Source organism: Nanorana parkeri, unplaced genomic scaffold (assembly GCF_000935625.1).
Source record: "Nanorana parkeri isolate BGI_ZX_2015 unplaced genomic scaffold, ASM93562v1 scaffold2022, whole genome shotgun sequence".
Lineage (NCBI taxonomy): Eukaryota > Metazoa > Chordata > Amphibia > Anura > Dicroglossidae > Nanorana > Nanorana parkeri.
The window spans coordinates 194512-207008 of record NW_017308290.1 but is presented as its reverse complement, the minus strand read 5'-3'; the positions used below and the strand labels follow the sequence as shown (position 1 = coordinate 207008).

The 12497-nt window shown below is 52.5% G+C and overlaps 1 protein-coding gene across 1 annotated transcript in view; it reads left to right on the top strand.

Moving 5' to 3' along the window:
- ZCCHC14 (zinc finger CCHC-type containing 14) overlaps positions 1 to 11757 on the top strand; it is a 30377-nt gene extending 18620 nt beyond the window's left edge. Inside the window, exons 8-14 of the mRNA XM_018572415.1 lie at positions 38 to 92; positions 1238 to 1502; positions 4373 to 4464; positions 6592 to 6716; positions 8411 to 8554; positions 8630 to 10021; positions 11336 to 11757. Of these exons, the coding sequence (XP_018427917.1) occupies positions 38 to 92; positions 1238 to 1502; positions 4373 to 4464; positions 6592 to 6716; positions 8411 to 8554; positions 8630 to 10021; positions 11336 to 11391 (2129 nt within the window). The 3' untranslated portion in view covers positions 11392 to 11757. The remainder of the gene's footprint in view (positions 1 to 37; positions 93 to 1237; positions 1503 to 4372; positions 4465 to 6591; positions 6717 to 8410; positions 8555 to 8629; positions 10022 to 11335) is intronic.
- Positions 11758 to 12497: the final 740 nt, after the last annotated feature.

Here is a 12497-nt window from a genome sequence, read left to right as displayed (position 1 = left end):
TGCCAGCTCACCCAGTTGTTTTTATTGTGTACTACAGGTCCCAGCAACCCGACCCATGTTAAAGTGAACACGGCATTGGGCCCCTCTATACGGTATGTAGACCCAGATGATGACACTTCCATGTAAACGGGACAGTGGGGGAATCTGCAGATAATAATAGTATTGTGTGACAATGGTTGTGTGACAATAGAGTGTAAGCTCCTCCGGGAGGCCATTTCAACCCTTTTAAACTTTTTAAAGTGACAGCGTCTGAGCGTGAGGGGCCTATTATATGTTATGGTGCAGAAAGCGCTCCTGTGGTCATCCCTCTGAACCTAGTACCCGGTATTCTCCTGATTTTATTGTTAAAGGAGAACTATGGGGGTCAGGGCTTTTCCCCATAGTTCTCCTAAGGGTAACGGGAGGACACAAACTAGCGCCCTCCCGTCACCCTAGGCTCAGTATATAGGGAGCTACAGCTCGCCGTATACTGAGACGCCGCAGCCGGAGCGGATCCCGACATCGAGATCCGACCAGCTGCGTGAGTGACAGCTGGCTCTGCCTATCTAAAGGCAGAGCCAGCTGTGCCCGTGCCCGCCCCCTCCCCCATCCGTTCCGCCAGTCAGTGCTGGAGGATCGGACAGGGGAGGGGGGAATCCAGTCACACCCCTGTCTAGGCTCTCTGCAGTGACAGGATCGAGAAGTGAGCGAGCGTCGGTATGTGTTCTCTCACTTCCCGATCCACTGAGCCGACCTGTGACAGTCTCATTGTCACTTGTCGGCTAGAACTATGAGGAGGAGTGAAAATCACTCGCTTCATAGCTCTCCTTTAAGTCCAGCCGCAGCTGCCCTACCCTTATCCAATGAGAGTGTCTCAGTTGCCAGCTGGAGCAGTTTTATTATTGGACAGGAGGCAGTGGGCAGGGCATAGACCCAAAGTCAGAGGAATCGTGAACAAATTGATCCCGGTTGCAGAGGGGTGCACCAAGGAGCGTTTTCTGGCCAATGAAGGTTATATAAGACATCCCGTGTTTCCTGCTCTCAGTCAGTATTTATTCTGGTAAAATGGCCGACAAGTTCACTTTAAATGCTTAAATGGCTGTATGAGGAGGTTGGATGAATGGAGAGGAATCCTGGCCAGGAGGTGACATCACCAGGCCTGGCGCCCGGATTTCCCGAGCATGAAATCCCGCTGCTTGCGCTTTGCTGAGGGGAGGCCGGCGGGTTCATATATATCGTTGTGTTCTTCCCCCCGCAGGCCCATATGCGGTGTCGCCAGCATCCAGTCTTCCCACAGCAGCATTGCACTGCACCACGGTGGCGGCGGGGCCACCATCGGCGGATCACCATGTCTCAGCTCCTCCGCTGTGACATACCGACCGCAGCTGGAGGCCGCCTCTACCGCCATCGCCCCCAGCGTGCCGAGCCCTCAGACTCAAGAACAGCAGGACATCCTGGAGTGGCTGCGGAAGTTGCGTCTGCACAAATACTACGCCGTTTTCAGCCAGCTGTCCATGAAGAAGGTAACGGCGGGCAGTCTCAGATGAGTGTGGGGCACAGGATACAGAGCGATGAGGGAAGAGCGCAGAATCTTGCTTTGGCGTAACGGTGGATGACTGCCGCTGTGAGCGCCTTTCTTACCTTGAATATCCATTTTCTTCCTCATCCGTTGAGGGACGCAGGAATTCTTAGGCTGTCGGGTTATACTGCTACGTACAGGAGAAATGGACCCTGACAACAAAAAGAGGCCAGCTCGGGATTGGGTTGTTATATTTAAAGAGACCCTGTCATTTTGTCTTGAATGGGCGAGGGGGAGCATACTACAGCTGTAGTCTTCAAACCATTTGTTGGTGACATATAGTGTCGCTTCACCCAAAACAGACCAACATCCCCTTTCACCTGTTTAATATACATCTCTGGGGTGCCCACGGTGAGACCTGTTCCAGGTTTTCCAGTCGCAGGCACCCGTTTTGGCATTTATGGGGGCAGAAGGTGCCTTTAATAATGAGGGACTTCACGGTGAGGACTCTCATCCCAGCTTCTGGGGAACTCCAGGGTAGTGGTCCTTATCCTTAAAGGAGAACTATGGGGTCAGAGCTACTCCTAAGGGTCACGGGAGGACACAAACTAGCGTCCTCCCGTCACCCTAAGCTCAGTATATAGCGAGCTACAGCTCGCCGTATACTGAGACGCCGCAGCTGAAGCGGATCCCGACAATTATGTCTGGATCCGCCCAGCTGCGTGAGTGACAGCTGGCTCTGCCGATATAGAGGCAGAGCCAGCTGTACCCGCCCCCTCCCCCTCCGATCCGCCCGTCAGCGCTGGAGGAGCGGGGAGGGGGGGAATCCCTGCAGGGAGCCGTGAGTGACAGTCACGGCTCTCTGCAGGGAGCGAGCGCCAGTATGTGTCCGCTCACTTCCCGATCCACTGAGCCGACCTGTGACAGTCTCATTGTCACAGGTCGGCTAGAACTATGAGGCCGAGTGATTTTCACCCCCCCTCATAGTTCTCCTTTTAATGAGACCAGGGCCTAGTAAATTCTTCCAAAACCTTTCACGCCCCAAATGTGACAAAAACATTTTTACTCGTACAATAAAAGTATAGGAGTGCAAAATGTGTATTTAAAATGAATTTAAAGTGGAGTAGCTTACCAAATCATTGGTGTCAGGATCATGGCCTCCAGCAGTGTCAGCGGTATCGTGGCCCCCCAGGAGAGAATAGCCTCTCGAAATAATGGTGTCAGTGGGATAGTAGCCCCCAGAGGAAAAAGGTTCCCCAAATTGGTGTCAGTGGGATCGTGGCCCTAGGGGAGAATGCACCCCAAATTATTGGTGTCAGTGGGATAGTAACCCTAGGGAAGAAGAGTCTTTATAATCATTGCTGTCAGTGGTATAGTGGCCCCCCAGGGTAGAAGGATTCCCCAAATTGGTGTCAGTGGGATCGTGGCCCTTGGGGAGAATTCCCCCCACCCCTAAAATCATCGGTGTCAGTGGGATCGTGGCCCTTGGGGAGAATTCCCCCCACCCCTAAAATCATCGGTGTCAGTGGGATCGTGGCCCTTGGGGAGAATTCCCCCCACCCCTAAAATCATCGGTGTCAGTGGGATCGTGGCCCTTGGTGAGAATTCCCCCCACCCCTTAAATCATTGGTGTCAGTGGGATCATGGCCTCCCAGGGGAGAATGGCTTCCCAAATTGGTGTCACTGGGAACGTGGCCCTAGGGGAGAATGCCCCCCCAAACCATTGGTGTCAGTGGTGGTACTTGACTTAGGACAGCAGCCAGGGCCGTCTGCAGATGAAGACTGACCACTGCCCATGCTGGATGCCGGTGCCAACGTTGATTTCCTGTCAGATCCATAGGGTGCAGGTCAGTCTGCCCGCGGAGTAATTTCAGGCCGGGCACTGTCCTTTATTAAGTGGCACCCTGACTGTTTCAGGGACATCTCAGACAAGGGGGCCCCTGGAGGATCCTCTGACAAAGCAGTCTGGTCCCGGTGTGACACCAGCAGCTGTTGAAGCCGACCGGAAGCTGTGGCCCGCGTTTGGGAACCCCCAGGCTAGGGTCCCTCCAGTGATTCCGGTGCCAGGGGCCACTAGGCAGAGCAGGCGACATGACACCAATGGTATTTTTAGCTTTCTGTAGTAAGGGGCATCCGTCCCACCGACCACCACTACTGTCTGCTGCCCCATTCCACCCTTTGTGTGATTGCAATGCTGATTGGCCGCCTGGCATTGCATTGTGGGAAGGAATGGGGAGCTTTTGGTCAGACTGCAGTTTGGGCAACGTACAGGATGGGAAAAGGGGAGTACAAAGGGGGCCTATGGGGTCCAATAGACGAGATGGACCTCATGGTAGGAGAAGCTGCTGCTTTCAAGTCCACAGTCTGCCTACGTGTGTGGGGACAGGTGGAGCTCGTCCCCTCATACAAAGAGACCAACCCAATGAGATCAGTAGGGATAAAACTTTATTGTTCCGGACAATGAACACCGAAAATCCGCCCAGGCCCGCCTCACTCTGCCACGATCCTCACTCTGCGTCAGCATGAGGGTGGCGTGGCCGGACCTTGTCCGGAACAATAAAGTTTTATCAGTGCTGATCTCTCATGGGATGTTGTCAGGTATGTAGTGGATAGCTGTGGGGTAGAAAGAGCACCTGTCATTGCTAGAACTGTATATTCCTGGTAAGAATGAACAGTGTGTGATGTGACCAGACCAGTTCGCCTCCTGATACCGTTATCCTTTGTTTTCAGACTCTGTTTTGTACAGCTGCGTTTAAAAGTGGATTTAAGCTTAGTATCCAGGTATCAGGTTTCTGCTCCAGCCTCTTCCGATCTGTAATGGCCGCCGCGTGCTGCACTGTGCTCTCACTCACTCTGTTCTGTCCCCCGTTGCAGTTCTTGAGTCTCACCGAGGAAGATCTGAACAAGTTCGAGTCCCTCACGATGGGCGCCAAGAAGAAGCTAAAGACCCAGCTGGAGCTGGAGAAGTGAGTAGCCAGCAGGGGGGCAGCGTCCCCTCCTGCCACCCGCTTCGTGAGCAGAAAATGGAAGTCTCAGCCCTAGATATGTGCACAGCCCCGGCAAAGACTTTGAGATGTTTGGTGGGAATCTCTTCAGTGTGGATGTGAACTGTAACCAGATGACACACATTTTGTGTATCAAATATTAACTCCTTTGTGCTCATTTCCTGCAGCCGCTGCCCATCTGCATGCACTCCAGTGATGGCTGCCATGGCATTTCTCAGGGCGGGTTTGCTAATGGTGACAACAGTGGACCATGTGTGCTGAAATAGCCACTTGTAGTCTCCATCGGAAGCCCACGTGACAACGCAGTAGCACAATTGGGAGACAGGGACAGAGCGTTGTCACCCTGAACAAGGACCTTCATGGCAGGATCACCAGGGGTGCAGGCTAAAAAAAACTAATATTGCAATTGGCTTTTGAATGACGTCAATCTGTTAAAATATGACATTTTAGTGATTGGGTTTACATCTATTGTAATGTGGAGCGTGTGTTATAGAAGACGATGTGTATATATAATACACACTGTACTAAGGACCCCTTGACCCAGGGGTGGGCAACTCCAGCCCTCCAGCGGTGCTTTAAATACAAATCCCAACATGTTTCTGCCTCTGGCAGTCATTCCTGTAGCTGCAATGCCTCATGGGACTTGTAGTTCCACAACAGCTGGAGGGAGGCATTGGAAGACTGACAGATGCATGCCTACCAGGAGTAGAGAAGTAGATACAGGTTGGGATTTGTAGTTAAAGCACGGCTGGAGGGCCAGAGTTGCTCACCCCTGTTCTGGGAGTCATGCCTGTGGCTGTCAGTCCTGCAATGCCTCGTGGGACTTGTAGTTCCGCAACAGCTGCAGGGCCAGAGTTGCCCACCCCTTGCTCTACCAAAATGCACTTCATTTGTAAGTTGTTGTTAGAGCAAAAATATAAATTTGTTCTTTCACGGAGATCGGCACTCCAGCTGTGGCGACACTACAAATCCCATCATGCTTCTGGCTCTAGGACTCGTGTGTGTGTGTGTGTGTGTGTGTGTGTGTGTGTGTGTGTGCGGGCTCAAAGTATCTCACAGCACATCAGGGCTGAGGGAGGCATTGGAAGACTGACAGATGCATGCCTACCAGGAGTAGAGAAGTAGATACAGGTTGGGATTTGTAGTTAAAGCACGGCTGGAGGGCCAGAGTTGCTCACCCCTGTTCTGGGAGTCATGCCTGTGGCTGTCAGTCCTGCAATGCCTCGTGGGACTTGTAGTTCCGCAACAGCTGCAGGGCCAGAGTTGCCCACCCCTTGCTCTACCAAAATGCACTTCATTTGTAAGTTGTTGTTAGAGCAAAAATATAAATTTGTTCTTTCACGGAGATCGGCACTCCAGCTGTGGCGACACTACAAATCCCATCATGCTTCTGGCTCTAGGACTCGTGTGTGTGTGTGTGTGTGTGTGTGTGTGTGTGTGTGTGTGTGGGCTGTCAGAATCTTGCAATGCCTCATGGGACTTGTAGTTCCACAACAGCTGGAGGGCCGGAGTTATCCACCCCCCGCCTTGACCCATCTTGGACAATCTCCCTCTGCTGCTGTTCACATGATCAGACACTTGGCATGGGTCATGTGATCTTATGTCACTCCTTTGGCTGGGATCATGTGATCAGTACCTTGGAATTTGGTCAGCAAACGGAGATTACAGCAACGGATCCTTAAGAAGAGGAGTGCGTGTCCCTTTTGATCTGTATACGTAGGTTCAGGTTGGTGTGGTGGTGGTGATGATGGGGGGGTGCTGTTCTGTAGTCTAAAGAGGTTGGAAGCGTGTGTCATTAGGCAATGAATAGGGAGCTGTTGGGGAAGGGTGCATGCACCCACAAAAATGGGAATGTTTGTGTGTGTGTGTGTGTGTGTAGTGGACCAGGACCAGTGTGCAGTGCTGTGTAGGAACCGTGTGATGGGGGAATTCTGTTACCTGGGGGCTGCAGGGGCCCCTCTGCATTGCTTCACAAAATGACCTCCATCAAATGCAACACTTCCCAGAAATCAGCAGCTTTATGGAAAATGTCTGAAACATGGTCTGTTTTATGTCTTCATCGATCTCTCTTTACGTTTCCTTCTCCAGGGAGAAATCGGAGAAGAGGTGTCTCAATCCGGCTCCGTGTACCTTCACAAGCAGCGGGGTAGCCAGGGTCCCCCCCACTAGCCACGTGGGGCCAATGCAGAGCATCCACTACAGCCATTCTACAGGTGAGGGTGCGATCACGTGAGCTGTCTAGGCTACTGGGAGGACGCTAGTTTGTGTCCTCCCGTTACCCTAAGGAGAACTATGGGGAAAAGCCCTGACCCCATAGTTCTCCTTTTAAGACTCATCTCTTCAGGGAAGCCGATCCCACCTCAACCTAACCGCTCAATCATTCATCCCCACACAGCTCCCTCCTCATGTATCACTGGCCCCTCCCTTTTAGATTGTAAGCCCTCAGGGGCAGGGCCTCCTTACTATCTTGTATTGAATTGTATTGTGATTGTAATTTCTTCCTTATATTGTACAGCGCTGCGCAAACTGTTGGCGCTATATAAATCCTGTATAATAATACTACTAGGTGTAGAAGCCAGGGCAAAGACTGACCCCCACGCTGCCCTCACTTTGTAAGAACCGGAGCAGCCGCCTCTTTAGATGTTGCATTTCCCGCGGCAGTGGAATATCTGCATTTTGTAGACGGGACGTAGATCAGATCGGCACAGGGAGGAGAATAAAAAAAAGTTTATTGAAACTTTAAAAAGACCCCCCGAGGCTGCGGTGGGGTCCGCAGCGCCTTCTATTTGATATCGTCATTTGTAGATAAAATCACATTGACACATAAAAAAAAAATCATGAATGAATAAAAGTTTTTTGATGTTTTATTTTTGTGCCCAATAAAAGCTTTACATGTTGTTAATAAATAATATACAAATTAGGGAGGCACCGATACTAGTGTTGGCGCCGATACCGAGTATTTGGGCGCATGCTCGTACTCGGCAAATGCTCCGATACCTTTCCCCGATACCGGAATTTTTGGTCAGAGCCGAAATTCCTCCGACCAGCAGTGCTGCGAGGGAACATAGAGCCAATCAGGAAGCTGGGCAGCGGGTAATGACCCGCCTCCCGGGTTCCTGATTGGCTGGGAAGCTGTCTCAATGCTGTTTGGCTGGCTCCATGCTGATTGCCAGTCAATCAGCATGGAGCTGGCCAAACAGCTGGCTTGAAACTGATTGGCTGGGAAGCTGGCTTCCCAGCCAATCAGCATGGAGCCGACTTCCCGAACAATCAAGAAGCCGGGTCACGGGTAGGGACATGCCGCCTGGGCCCATGCTGATTGGCCGGGAAGCCAGCTCCATGCTAGCGGAAGTACAGCTATTGGTCCTCTGTATCGGCGAGTACAAAAAGATAAATATTGGCACTCCTAGAACAGCGGTTCTCAACCTTTCTAGGGCCGGGACCCCTTGGTAACATTTGCCAAGTTGTGGTGAGCCCCAATGGTAAAATTTAGGGGTGCACCAATACTAGTATCTGAGTGGGCTCACAGGTGGCTAGTGGCACTCACCTCCGCTCACTCCTGCCCAATTCCCTCTCTCAGATCCCCTCCGGCCGCCACTGCTGCAGCACCATCTAGGAGAACGGACACTGCTGCACTAGGAGGAGGCTAAGGAGTCTCTTACCTAGCACAGCACAAGGCACATGGCGACCCCCTCAACTGTGGCTTGCGACCCACTTTTGGGTCGCGACCCACAGGTTGAGAACCACTGTCCTAGAAGAACCGGTATCGGTGCATCCCTGATAAAAGTGACTTCGCTATGCAAATGAGTCTTTCAGCTATTATCGGGTTAGGCGATCACTGCTGAATTGTGCCGGGTCGCCGGTGACCACTCTTTACAAACGACTTCTTTTTCGACTTTCTCGGTAGAACTGTCTGTAGATGTGGAGGCGACAAGTTCTCAAATGCCTCAAGAAGGCAGCTCGTCTTCCGAGTACTCCAGTTCCCCTTCCAGCCCAATGGGACTCCAGACACGAGAGGAGAGCTCGGACAGCGCCGAGGAAACGGACCGGCGTAAGTAGAACGTCCTCCTGTTTTACGGATGAGACAGCCCATGGGGTGACGGCCTAATCATTCTCTTCTCCGTAGGTCTCGGCAGACACTTGGACTGCGCAGAGAAGGAAAAGTCCGTCTTGTTGGTGAATCACTTCACGTCGACGTCGCTGCGCCCGACAGCTCAGGTTCTGCCTGTTCAGAATGACACCGGATCCAGCGCTTCGGGCCACCCCCCTCTGCCAATTCAGATCATTACTGGGGCCCCATCTCATATGGCTCCCCTGCACCTCATCAACGCGCTGCACAAGTCAGACCGAGGCGGCGCTGACATCAAACTCCTCCAGTCATCTCCGCACCCTCTCTCGTCTTCAGAGGAACGCACCAAATCGGCGGCGGCCCCCCGAAGCAGCATGAAAATGGAGAGAAGCTTTGGGGGCCTGCTGCTCGATGTCAAAGCCCCGTCCAGCCCTTTGCAGTCCGGACAGTTTCTCTCCATAATGCCCGACAGCAGCGCAATGGCTCAGAGTGCGGCCTTCGGCGTCCGCGGCAAAGTCGGCAGTCCCGTGTCCGGGGAGAGGATGGTGAAGCCGACTTCGTTGATGTTGGACAGCGGCACGCCAGCCACCCCGTCATCAGCCCCGGTCTTCCACGTCACCCGCACCCCGGTGAAGCTCCTGGTGTCATCCGCTGACTCTTCCACGGTCGGGCCGATGTCATGTTCCAGCGTCGCGCCCGCAATATTAAGCCCCAGAAACGTTCTCTATACAGCCAATACCAAAGTTGCCTTCTCCACCATGAGCGGCGCGCCCGTAGCTCAGATGTCGGGCAACTACTGTGCACACAGCAATGTCTCTCCGAGCGGCCTGACCTCTACGCCGTACAGCAGCCTAGCCAATGTACCCAGCTGCCCGGTGCCCAGCTCAAGCCCGACGTCCGTGACCGACAACAGCTACTACAGCAGCGGAGGGAACTCGCCCACCATGAACTTGCAAGTTGCCAGCCAGGCATCAGGACACCACCACCTACACCACCACCAACAGCAGTCCCAGGCGGGGTGCAGCTCGTGCGGGTGCAGCGGCAGCTGCGGGAGCGGCGGCGTGGCTGTCAACTACGGCAACTATTTTCAGCACTTCTCAGCGCCCTCCATGTTTCCGTTTTCTCTCATGCCCTTCAGCCCCATGTGCAATAACGGGTACATCAACACCCAGCAATACAACAACAGCTCCTCCTTCCCCGTCATTCACAACCCCTACAGCAACAGCATGAACCCCGACTCTATGCTGACGGGGCAGCCAAGCTTCTCCATACCCCCCATGCAAAACTTTATCACCGGCACAGCGGGGGTGTACCAGCCTCAGGGAATGATGGGAGCCATTAACGGCATGCTGCACAAGAAGAGTGGCAACGTCTCGTGCTACAACTGCGGAGTCAGCGGGCACCGGGCTCAGGATTGTAAGCAGCCGGCCATGGATTTTAATCAGCAAGGTAATTGGTTTTATATGAAGGGACTCTGTAGTTTTCTCACCCAGTGAGGGACGCCGTCTTTATCCTCCGGGTCATACTGCCGACTACAGGCGGAGTACACACTGGCAGAGAAAACAATCTTAGGTCACCCCAGAATAACCCCTCACTCCCCCCAATCACATCTCACTCCCCCCAATCACATCTCACTCCCCCCAATCACACCTCACTCCACCCAATCACACCTCACTCCCCCCAATCACACCTCACTCCCTGGCCGCCTCGCCACCAAAACTTTTTATCAGGACATACCATCCGCTGTCATACCCTCAGCACTCCTATTTACCACATACTGTCCTGTATCATACCCTGTCCACTGTCATGCCACCTGTACTCCTCTCCACCACATACTACCCACTGTCATGCCATCTGTACTCCTCTCCACCACATACTGTCCACTGTCATGCCACCTGCACTCCTCTCCACCACATACTACCCACTGTCATGCCATCTGCACTCCTCTCCACCACATACTACCCACTGTCATGCCCCCTGTACTCCTCTCCAGCACATACTACCCACTGTCATGCCATCTGCACTCCTCTCCAGCACATACTACCCACTGTCATGCCATCTGCACTCCTCTCCACCACATACTACCCACTGTCATGCCATCTGCACTCCTCTCCAGCACATACTACCCACTGTCATGCTGACCGCCATGATTACCTACACACTCTTCTGTCCCTTGTAATATCCTTTACATTACTCTCTTCACTACCTGTGAGCCCACCTGGCACATCCCCCCCCCCTGATACCCTCACAAGAGGAGATGGCAGCTCACACTCTTCTGTCCCGCTGTTCATTGTCTTTGTCTTGCACGCACACTTTTCCCTCCCTGCCGCCCCAGCTTCTCAATGACTTCCGAAAATCCTTTCTATGCTGTGACCCCTATTGGAGGAGAGTTCGGGGAACCTGACTAAAGCCTCCCCGACCCTCATCTGTGCCCATGCTCCACCCCAATTCATACACTACGATCCCCTAGCCCCCCTCCTCCAACACCAAGACATCATCTCATCCTAGGCAAAGTCACTGACTGGAGCTCAAGGGCGGCCATTTTTGGAATGATTCTGTTGTACGTTGTGACGCGTCCGGAATTGATTCCGACCCCTAAAGTTGGCGGAAGGTCCGTGTTCAGAGACAAGTCATGTGATCGCGCGGAGGGGAATTACACGGGTTACAGAACTGGTTTTAGGAACGATTGTAGAGACGTGAGGGTAAGGTGATGGAATATCTTGTTATCACATATTAAATCCTCGCCTTTTGTGATTCCCGCAGGTACTTTCCGTCTGAAATACGCGCCGCCGTCGGACGGTTTGGACTCCACGGACTAATCCTTGCGACACTTTGATTTGAAGACGGTGCCCAGCGGCCTCCTCCCCCTCACCCGTTCATACGAGGGGGAAGCCCTGGCATCACAAAGGTGCTTTTTTTTTTTTCTCCTGACCGAAGTGACGATTCTTCAGGGATTTTTATTTCTGCGTTGCCAAATTCAGCTTCGAGGATTCGTTTTTAACAGAAGCGCTTTGCACCGGGGCCCCTGTAAAGCTGCGGGTCTAAAGCCTGCGCGGCGGCGGAGGAGAACCCCCGAGGAAGAACCGACTTCGTTCTCCGTCTTCACCCACATCTTAAACTTTTCTAGGGCAGCTACAATAAATGTCAATGTAAACCCGAGAGGTAAGTCACAAACGTGTGTCTCTTCACCCGCCACGCAGCGCCCGCTGCTGGAGACCGCTGGGGAACCAATCACTGGGATGCGCTCCCGGATTGCACTAGGGAAGAATGTACAATATCTTTTATTGTTTTTAATGGAACGTTGCCGGGAATTCAAACAACTTCGCAAATAAAACAGGCGATTCTTAACTTTTACCGAAATCTGAAATGCCCCCTGGCCCCCCCGGATCAGAACCAGTAACGCTTCAACTTTGAGGATATTTGCACTTTAACATTTCTTTTTTGTTACCTTTTTGTTTTTTTCATTGGATGTGTGTTACAGATTGGGGATCCCCCCCTCCCCGAAGCTTGTTAGACCCCCTTCGGGAATTGTTCTGCCAGTAGGAACTGCGGGGACACGGTCCCGAACAGTTAAAAGGAAGCAGAGCAAGAGTCCATCGCCACTAAGTTACCGTCGGGGTCCCAGCGCTCGGCCAGCGCAGTATTATTTACTCAGATTTACAACAAAGGGCTTTAGCTACTCTCAGACTTCTCCAACAAAACACTAACACTAGAGTCCCGCCATCGATGGGGGCCGGTCTTTTTTTTAACATGTCCGCAACACTTCAAGAAAGCCACTTCACGCTCTTGGAAGTGCAGGATTTTGGCTTTGAAACGGTTTTATAAGGACTATGTATGGACAAACGGATACTTGGGTGCAAATGCTGTTTTGGGTTATTTTGTATTTTTATGGGGTTATTTCTTATTATTCCGGACCCTTCTGTAC